Source organism: Phaethon lepturus, unplaced genomic scaffold (genome assembly GCF_000687285.1).
Source record: "Phaethon lepturus isolate BGI_N335 unplaced genomic scaffold, ASM68728v1 scaffold35470, whole genome shotgun sequence".
NCBI classification, from domain to species: domain Eukaryota; kingdom Metazoa; phylum Chordata; class Aves; order Phaethontiformes; family Phaethontidae; genus Phaethon; species Phaethon lepturus.
In genome coordinates, this window is record NW_010513163.1 from 5,631 (window position 1) to 16,689 (window position 11,059).

The 11,059-nt window shown below is 42.2% G+C and overlaps 1 protein-coding gene across 1 annotated transcript; it reads right to left on the bottom strand.

The window, feature by feature from the left end:
• Positions 1-1,403: 1,403 nt before the first annotated feature.
• NDFIP1 (Nedd4 family interacting protein 1) lies at positions 1,404-9,210 on the bottom strand (the record flags this gene model as incomplete). Its single annotated transcript, XM_010289427.1, has 6 exons — positions 1,404-1,545; positions 4,540-4,606; positions 6,457-6,581; positions 6,765-6,852; positions 7,823-7,953; positions 9,123-9,210. Coding segments are annotated over 6 exons (573 nt in total), but the record flags the coding sequence as incomplete, so codon positions are not given.
• Positions 9,211-11,059: the final 1,849 nt, after the last annotated feature.

Below are 11,059 nucleotides of genomic sequence, written 5' to 3' on the forward strand. Positions count from 1 at the left end.
TCTGAACATACAAGACCAAGTAAGGCCCAGATGCCAAGAGAGTAAACACGAGGCTGACCTACCAAGTTTGGGCAAATGGCATTCAGAGTTCCCTAATGCTACAGATTTTGCCTTGCAGGATAAACTCAGTGATTCCCTCCGTGCACGTTTGTTCTTGTTTAAAAAGGAAGTCTCTGTGTAACCTCCATCTATCTCTGCCAGCCCCAGCTGCTTGTTTGTGAGGACTATACGTGTGAGAAGTTCAAACCCACGAACAAACCATTTCACGAGGCAGAGGAGTTATACACGTGAGGCTAAGAAAAACCCAACACGTCCCCAAAGATGCGTGGAATCGCCGTTCCCTGACCTGCCAGGCTGACGCCGAGGACGGCCTCAGGGTTTGAAAACCTGGTTACAAAAAGGAAGACGGACACCTTGGAGATCTGTGTTACACCCTCTGCGGAAAAGTACCCAAAGTCCCACAGATAATCTGCATTTGTAATCAATAACCAGGTGCAATAAAGCATTGAAACTAAATGAAACACCGCTCTGCAGGAAAATTTGCTACATAAGTGACATTTATTAATGTTCTGCTATATTTACAGTTTTAACATAGTAAAACTCCAAAGTGAATTACCACTTGGCAGAAAGCACAAAAGTGCACATTAAATCTACATTTATAACACATCATAATCTCTGCTAGCACAAATTATAAAAGCAAGAATTACAGGTATGTTAGGAATTGTCTCAAGAGTCCCAAGCCAAAGGAAAAAAAAAAAAGGGGCCTTTGTTTTGCAAGGTAATTTCTTTATACAAAGTTGCAACGTGATCTTTCATTTTTACACTACCAACGTGTACCGTGAAAATCCCTATGTAGTCCAAAAAGTAGGTAGTATGAAAGTAAAGTATACTACAACATAGAGAATATAGACTATTAAAAAAATTAATACTTGTGCCACCTTCAGAGTAACACTCCCTCCCAATCACACCTCAAGAGCCTGTACCGCACAGACCCACTTCTCCTTTCAGCCACAGCCAGCACGGGTGCCGCGGGATTTAAGCGGCGGAAAGGTGCGTAACCACAGCGATGTCATCGCCCCCACTTCTGAGATCATCCCTGCGGGCCCTCCGCTTCACGCGGGCTGTACAGGACAGACCAGAGGCCAAACCCGCTCCCAGGCTGGAGGAGGAAATAAAGCAAGCCTGTCCCCTGCTGGCTCCGGGGCTGGGCTCATGCTACCGAAATCACTACAGAAACTATCTATATAGGGCTTTATCAGCACGTCACAGACTCGACTGCAATAGCTTTTTCAAACATTAGCCACTAATGATTCAATGAGTACAGAATTCTGCATTAATTATTAAAATTTTACACCTAGAAACAAATAGAAAGAAATGCTTCTCTTTTTTTTTTTTCTTCCCCGACAGTACTTTATTTATTTATTTATTTTAAAGCAGGTGATTATTTTTTCTTCTGCTCCAGAGTCTTGATTCACTTCCTGCAGGTGTCCTGCTGCTGCTTGAGAGAGAATTCACTAACGCAGGAAGACGTTTGCCAGAAAACATCTGTCGGAGAAGGATATTGAATATTGAAACTATAGTTAGATTGTTATTTTGGATAACAGAAGGATGTAGTTCACAAAGAGTGCAGGATGTCTAAAGGCTTATAAAGTACCCCAGCACACAATGACATGGCTCGAGCAAAACGCTCAGTGGTTTTGTGCATATTTTATAGTTACAAAGAGTTAAAATTCCTTAGGGGAAAACGGACACTAAACCAGACAATGCTCTTAGAAACACCGGCGTAAAAACACATAGGCATACGACATGACACTGCGTTTGCGCTATGAGAACAAGATTTGGCTCGGTCTTTAGTTGCTGCATCCACCCAGCATGATGATGAGCTTTGCATCTTTCTACCAAGTGTTCTGGTATGAGAGAGACATCAGCTCTCGCACACTGCCCACTCCAGCCACGCCGGCTGGAACGATTTAACCCCAGATCCGGCACAAAGCACCTGCCCTTATCACACGGCTGACGAGCTCTGCTGAGATACTGCCAACGACGCTGCGCGTTGCTCGCACGCGCAGACTGAACAGCAAATGCCAAGCTTTCGATTGGATTCGTTTTCACCAGTTATTGTTTTCTGCTGTGCACTAATTTTCTAATACTGATCCCTGCTCTAAAATGAAAATGATCAATCACTGTGCCCTTTTCACTATAGAGGAAATCTAATCTTAAGAACTATACTACACTGAAAATCCAAGTCTTTTGTGGTTCCCCTGCTCAGAATGTAAAGATTTATTTTCAGGGGAAGTGTCAAAGTTGTAATATTTAGAAATTATTCTGGATATTTATCTCAATATATCTAAAAGAGAGTGTTTTGGCCATTTTAGAGGTTTCCAAAAAAATGAATAACTAAATAAATTTTAAAAATCCCCAAACTCTACACCTCCATCCTCACAAGCAAGGAGTCAAGCAAGGTCTCTAAAATTGTAATTTCAAATTCTGAACATAGGAAAAGCCTGTGCAACAAGAAACCACACAGTTCCTTTAACAAGTGAAAAATTAAGTTTCAGTAAAAGAGCAAAATTTTAAAAATTGTTCCGTGAGAACTACAGATGATACAGCTGATGCATAAACACTCACACTACATGACCATACAACTGGGGGAAATAAACCCTCTGGTGATTCAGCATGAATTTGAGAGGATATTACGAATCCCAGAGGAGGTCATAAACCGTAACTTTGTTAAACAGAACAGAAACACTTAAATAAATTGACTGAACTATTTTTACACACTATCACCAGTGGAAAATTCAAGCTGGAAAACACTGCACAATGACCGTTTTGTGTAGCGTGTTCTCATTACAGACTAGAAATGAAGCAGAATCTTATGCAATTTGCAGTTTCTAATAAAAGGAAAGTGCATTTGGAAAAATCAAGCCTCAGTTTTAAATTCTGAACAATTTAATGACCCCCAATTTAAAGCTGGGGTTTGTTTGGTTTCTTTATACTACTGTTCCAGCTGCAATTGCTTCAACCCTGTCTTGGGGAAATCTAGTGTTATTATGATATTTCTAAAGGGAGCATCGTGTTGCACTCGCCATCTGGGAAGCAACCTATTACAGGATTTCCTTCCCCTCAGGGAGGGACAGTTAATGCAAGGCCATTATCTGCTGCAAGCAGGAAATTATGCTAGAAGGGTTCAACTACTTAAGCCTCCTCCTTTAAAGTCCCATTAAGAAGGCAGCACTGTTAAGGTTCAGCCTTAAAGCGAAAGACTCTTAGGCATTATGGTTCAGACAGGACAGTATCTCCAAGTATGTGGGAGGGTTTTCAGAAAGCAAAGGTGTGCAAGAGTTTAACTTCTTCAGGAATTTGGAAGTAAATCAAACGGCACACAAAATCCAGACAAATTGTTCTTTCTGGGCCATAAACCAAAGACACTGGCAGAATCTTCTAACATTTTGTGACCTTTACTCACGTTTAGCACATACCACGTGCTTCAGGCATGCTATTTATTCTGAAAGACATGCCTGCCAAATACAATGCAATACCAAGGGGCAGAGACGTTGTTCTTGCAATCCAGGTTATGCAATCTAATGAATATACAATTCCTCAAAGCAAAAACTTAGGAAGAAACATCAAGCATTCCTCTGCTCCCCACCAAGTCAGTCTGGACACTGTAGAAACAGGAGCTGCGTATGGGATACCAAGAAGCAACTGTTTTCTGCTGTCTTGTATTCTAAAAATATTCAAGCAAAGAAAAGTCTAGCCTAAGAGAGTCACTAAATAGAGTTAAAAACAGAACAGAGAAAATTCAGGAAAGCAGAAACTTTACCTTTAGTAAATAAAGAGAACCCTGGTTCTGGGCAGAGTGGAAAAAGTATCTGGCATCTTCCTAACCTTTGCGTAATTAATAAATCCTCTGAGAAACAGCAGAAAACCTAGATGGGAGAAACATATTTGTCCAGTTAACACAGGTGTTGCTTCTTCAATTGGAGAGGGAGCATTTCAACTCACCGTTACTAGCACGGAGGGACCTAAGTCACTGGGATGCACAATAGCTGATTAAATACAACAAATCTTGGGGTATCAGTGACACCTAATCTTTCCATTTCAGGCAATCTCAAAAACAAACTTTCCTTAGGCAATCACAAAACTTTCGACTCCAAATGAGATCCAGTCATTTCCAAAGGAGGAAAAAGAAAAGAAAAAAAGACAGACTGCAACGCACTCTTGCATTTAAAATAGAAGAACAGATATAACATCAATTACTGTGAAGACACGCATTGTTCTCCTCTTTACTCATTCTGGATGATAAACAGGATGCTGCCACCAAGAAATGACAACGAACGGACAGTGTTTATGTGTACCTTTAAAACCTAGAAGGCGTTCAGTAAGAGCAGGAGTCGTCCTCTGAGGCTGACATTTCAGTTTTACATCTATATGCACACATTTTAATAGCCAGTAAAGCTATGCTCACAAAAGCCCTAACTGCAGTTTACAAAGTTTTTAAGCATGCATTCCCTCTTACCCCCCCGAACAAACACTCACCTAGTACAAGGAAGACCCACCAAAGCCAATATTGGCCATCAAAGTAACCAGGAAAATAGGTGGAGAACTAAAAAAAAATCAAACAAAACCCAACCAGTTAGAGTACATGGAAGTCTCCGAACCCAAATACGTTTTCAGCAATTCCAGCAGTAACCAAATCAAGCCCGCCGCATACAAGAGAGCTTACAGAATGCTGTATTTCATCAACTGCACAGACTGCAGGAAGCAAGCTACCTCCATGAGCTTTCATTTAAGGTTTTTCTACACACGTCAGACCAACTCTAACAAAGGGGAACGGAACAGATGCAATACCCAGACATAAACTCTTGCAGTCGGTGGAGCAGAAAGACACTACTGAGCAAACACTCCTATTTTGCCTGACATCTTTGATGTTCATAAACCACGGCTGCAGTTTCTGAAAGGGAAGACTAGGTTTGCAGCAGTGCATCATGTTAATTACACTGTAAGGTTGGACAGTATAGCAAACAAAAGTTGAAAACGAAATCCCAGATCTGTGGAACCCTCTGACAAGATTTTCTGTTGGCAAAATTACTGCTTATTGAATTAAAGGCACCAACACTATGACAGCACTGAAGTTCACTATGTGACTTGTATATAACATCACTATGTAACTTGTAATTGTATGTGGTAAACACAATTTAACTTTTTTGTTTTCTTCCTATTCAAGTTTTAAAACCTAACAAAAGGTAAGCTTGTTATCGAAGTTTAAATCAAATACACAGTTAAGGTCACCTGCTTCTGTCACACCTCCTGATCCAGTAAACAGTTTTTAACACCACTGTTACAAAATGACCCCAAAAAGGTAAACTTTCTACAGAAAAAATTAACAAATACTGTATTTACAAATTATAACTCTTAGTCACAAAAGATTAGGTATGAAGTGACAGCCCCAGAAATAATGCTCTCTACTTATGCACAGCTGATGAGCTTTCTTGCTTGAAATTCAAACTTTCAGCCTGGCACGTCTGCATAACGTTTTCACAGACACCATCTTTCCACAGGCTCCAAATAAAGCTTTTCCAATAGAAATATTTTCTCCCAATCCCTCCAAAAAATACTTTGGCTTCCCCCCCCATTCCTTCCAGCATCAGCATATCTATATACTTTTTTTCCCCCCAGAAAGGTTTCTCTTTCTCCTCCTCCAAGTTTTCAAAAATACTGTATCAGCCTTTCTTGCTTCTGCAGGCAGAGGTCTGAGCCCAGGAGGGCAGTTCTGATCAGCCATCCCCTTCCTCTCCCTGGGTGACCTGGTGGAGGGGAGCACAGGGGATGTTCTAACAGCTTGGATATGCCCAGAGCTTGGAAGCAGGAGAGAAGCGCGCTTCCTCCTGACGCTCTGCTGCTTGTGCCGCAGGCGTGTCACACCAGAGGGCACCAGCGGGCTTCTCCCATCCATGTGACAAAGCCGTGGCTGCCTCTACCCCCAGCAAAAGCAAACCTCACACCTCCCATTTTTCAAGTCCCTATTTTGCTGTCCTCATCGGCTATCCCACATTTCAGAGGATTATTTTTTTCCCCCCCCAGAGGAGCACCTAAGGAACATCATACTGGAGAGAAACATCCCTGTGCTGACGGCAGGGCTTGCTTTACCTGGAGAAATGTTTTACAAAGATCAGATCATTGTTACTGCTCAAGACACAAACACCTTTTGATCCAATACAGGGGCTCTGTCAGAGCGCACCATACCTGGGTGTGCAATCTTTATTCTCTTTTATTACAGTAATAATTCCAGCATATGAACAGGACAGGATGATGAAAAAGCTCTCGGTGAATAAGGGCCTCAAAATCTATTTCATTATAAAAAGCTAAATTTATAACTAACTTCATATAAGTGAGATAAAAAAGAGCTGGGGGAAAAAAAAGTACTAGTGTCTATGTACGTGGTTTTGCACTTACCCTGACAATAAGGATCCACTTAATAAGAGACAGACCAAACCCAGAAATGGCCCCATATCGTCCTGCAGCTGAAGTAGTCAGACAGAAAGACAGGAAAAATCCAATCCAGTTGAAGAGGAATGCCACTGAGAAAGCAGCAGAAAGGCAGCAGGTCAAATCCTCTTTATAGTCCAAGGAAAAAAAAACCCCAAAACCATAAAACCCTTCCACACAGGTTTTTCCTGGTGCTACATAAACCTAAGTGTGAAAATAACTCTAGCTATTTTGGGTCACTGCTTGAAAAAAGTTAAGTTCCACCATGTACTTACTAAAGAAAGTTAGCATGAAAATGCCATCATTTCCTATCCTCAGCTGGTCGGTGTCGTCAAAGTCATCCCGTGTCACAAAGTCATCATCCTGCAAATCAAAGGCAGACAAGACGTGGGTGGATTTAAATCAGTCCAGTCCATACAGCAATCTCAATTCTGCATGTGGCTCTTCAAGAAGGGGCCAGCAAATTGTATAGCCCTCAAAAAGCAGTGTACAATGGAGGGATGCAAAATGCTTCGTTCACACTTAAGGAGGGTGGGAACCATCAATCTCAAAATGCTACAAATGCAAGGAGGAAAAATCCCCACTCCTCATCCAGAGATGATGCAGGGCATGAAATATTAAGTCACTGGCAGTATTTTTCTTTTTTTTTTTCTTTTCTTTTTTTTTTTTTTTTTAAGACAGTCAAGGTCCAGCATGTTCCTGTTCTCACTGTAAAGAATTCCCCTACTCATCAAAAAATTAAACTTATCATCTCAGCAAGGAATTTAGCTTCTATGAAGAAGTATAATGAGCAGTGGACATCTAATGCTAGTAGGGATGAGGGAAGAGGCTGAACAAGAGATAATGTTGAAAACAACAAAAAGAAATTAAAAAAATGAAAAAGTAATTATTCTGACAGAATGGTTTATCATCCTTGTATCAGCCACAGTGACCTCTGGAAAAGTCAACTGAGTAAGCAGCAGGAGTATCAAGCGTAGATATGCTAGATGGCTGAAAAATTAATCCTAAATCTTTAAAGAAAAAAAAAAGAAAAAAACAGTGACAGTGCACACAGATACAGCACAGTTCCTCTGTCAGCTTGCCAAACTGATCTGGACAGCACATGCTGGCATTACTGAGATGTAATGCCATCATCATAGCTGCCCAGAGGAAAATTAAAAACAAAACAAAACTAAAAAAACACTCCACAAAATTAGCCATAGAACTCTTGGGAGTGTGTAACATCATCACCCCAGAAAGCTTAAAAAAAATCATGACACTTGATCAGCAGGAGTTAAACCAGAAATTCTACACAAGCAGTGCGAAGGACATCCAGCCAGCCAAGCGTACTCACCCTTCCAGGAACCAAGGGAATTGTGGCTTCAGCCTTGGTTCTCTCTGCCTCATCATAACTAGGCAATGTTGTGGCCACGTTGTAAGATGGAGGCTTAGGAAATCCTGACTCATCCTTGTAGTCAAAATAAGCTGAAAAAAACCACAGTTATATAGAAGGTAACTTGTCAGTTCCTTAAGAACACTGTGTTGGGAAAGAGAAACGTTTCAGATGACTTCAGAAGACCCCAATACCCCAGACTGTTGAAGCCTGCCCCTCCTGTCCCCTCCCCACCCTTCTAGCCTCTTGCCATCCCAAAACAGGAAGTGAAAAACATGGGACCACCTCATCCAATATAAAGTTATATGCAGAGCACTACTTTAACATGCCTGGCTGTACTTATTTTTAACACAGTGATGCATACTGTGTCACTCCTGACTTCAATAAACAGAAGTAGTCATATTTTCAAATTCAAGTGGTTTGAATGAGTCAAAGAAGGATCACTGCAAGCCTCAAGGCACTGGTGACCATCTTTTCCAGAGAGAGACTCCAAATTGTTTTCTGATGGAGGGGAAAGCGATTGGAACAAAAATCAAACATAGCACTTCCAAGTCCCAGTCGCTGAGTCGCGCTTCGGAACCAGAACTAATGGGACATCTTTACAGTTGGTGTTCCAAGGCAGGACACTCAAGAGGCAGCTTGAGAAACACAATATTCAAACTTCTATCCAAAGCTGGCTGACTGAGAGACTATGCTGCATTTGATTCATGAATCTCATTTGAACGGTTGACTATGAAAAGTTCTGGAGGAAAAAAAATTAGAAGATCTATCTAAACCAAAATACTCTGATACATAACCAGCACAAAACAAGCTGTTTTCCTAAAAGCTGTTAGTGACATGACAGTATGACGATTCAGAACATGTATAATCCTTATGATGAAGTCCTTAGTTATTGAAAACTGCACAAAGAGTGAATTCTTTCATCCCTTTTAAGTATCAAGTCCTTTTTGGAAGGAGCACAGTATAATCCAATGCCAAATAATGAGAAGGGAACCACAAATCCTCAAAGCACTTTGATTTTTAACTGTCTTCAATCTACCGAGAACACTGTGAAATGTAACTTGAACACCATTTTATGGGATGACATCAGATGAATGTAGCCAAAATGCATCTTCTAAACCACAAGTAACAATAGTCTCTCTGGATCGATTCTGATCCTTGCAGCCTTGGTAAGGATGCCGCAATGCCATCTGTCAGTAAGAAGAACAATTAAGAAAGAACAACAGAGCAAACCTAGTTATTTCCTTTCAGTTAAATTTACCTGTATTCTCTGCAGAAATGCTGCTGTAAGGTGGAGGGGCATCATTGACCACTGGTGCAGTCTCGCCTGGCTCCTCTTCATTCTGCAGCTGAACAGACCCACACACAAGAGAGGTTAGTGGGGTTTCTCAAGTTCTGTGAAATTACCCCTGTAGTTTTAATTGCACACAAGAGACTCTTCTGGAAGAAGACTCTTCTTCGGCACCGTGGGACATTTGAGCAGCTGCTCAACTTCCCTCCGGAGCACTCCCACTTGAAATGATCAATATGCCATCTCAGTTTTAATGTATTTTTAAATTGTATTCTCACTCACACACCTGGACTTCAACAAAGCACAGCATACACCTTTTTAGTACCTTTCCATTTCCCTGGCACTTCCTCAGATTCCTCGGCTCACACTGCGTAGGAGCTGCAGTTGCGCCTGTTTTAGTCGAAGAAATGCCATGAGATACCTAACAGAAGACTCCATTGCTGCCTGTGGCTTTGCTAAGGAAGGGTTTTTTCATGGATACATTACTTAATGTTACATCTAAGTATGAATCTTGCCATTTCCCTTCAACCTTTCACACTGTATGACTGAAAAGAAGACAGCTTATCTTGTGCACTGTGCTTCCCACAGGCTCTGTATAAATAACCATACAGCTTATCAAATACACAGTGCCACTTGCTTGAAGCAGGTATGCAAACACAGGCTTTGATTAGAGAAGCTGACAACACCAAGCCAGAAGTGTTCAAAGCAGAACGCACCAGAAAGGAATTTACAGATCAGCTGCCATCTAATTTTTTTCTTGCCATTTCTCATCATCTCATCAACAAAGAAGCTGAGGTTTTATGCAGAAAGACAACTCATTTCAAATAAGCACCTTGGGACTGAACCACTTGCCTGAACAGAGAGGTACTACCCTCTTGTAACCACCACAAAACAGCAGCAGCCCCACAACTTCTTCCTTAACATGTTCTTGAACTCTCCCTCCTGCACGCCCATGCTAACACTCTTGAAGCCGTCCATGATATTTTGCTGTGTTGTCTTTGCCATTCAAGTCCTTCCCAAGCATTTATTAATGCAGGGAGGTGAGGGGGTGGGGAGGGGGGGATATGTTCTTATTTTACTTGTATGTCTTACCAGGGGGGAAAAAAAAAACAAAACCAAAAAACCAGCTCACACTTCCAAATGGAGGTCTTGTTTTATATGTAACTGTGCTGCGTCTCAGGTTTTTATTCCTTTTGCTGCCTAAGGTCAAAGATCAGACTACATCCATGTCCTCTGTGAAAGTCAAAGCCAAAACTTTTTCAGATGTTTTAAGTGCAATTCATCAGACACTTGCATCCAAACCACAGCCGCACGTCTGAACTGTGAGACACCCGAGTCCTACAAGCTTGCCGAGAAGAGCATGGATTGCTTCCTCTCCTCCGCCATTAACTGGACAGCCGCACACCTCCATCAGCTCCACGACCGCGAGCAGCGGCAAGCCAGTGGCTCACCCAGACGCAATGTCCCCGCTGGCTTCCCCCTCCTCGGCGTGGAGGCTGCCGTCCTCCCCATCCTGCCGGCAGAGCTGCCGTGTCATAGCTCCCGACGCCAGTTACGTCAAAGATGATCTTAACCACACCGGCCGCTAAGGAGTTTAACCTAGTAAGGTTTCAGTGACTGGGGTTAGCAGGCAGCGACAGAACCGTTCTGCTGGCAGGTCCAAGGGGTTGGCCGAGACGGGGAAAGAAACAGCACCGGGCAGCGCTGGAAAACATTCAGCAGCACTGTCACCCAGTCCAGCCGTACCAAAATAACAGACCGTCACAGAAGCAGGACTCTGCTCACCGGCAGACGAAGATCACCTTCCTACTCGAACAGCAGCCGCCATCCCCACTCACATTTTCCAGACGGCAGAGGTGGAAAAAAAGAGGGAGCTGCTCAGCCTCAAGCTTTCCGGGTAAGAACTC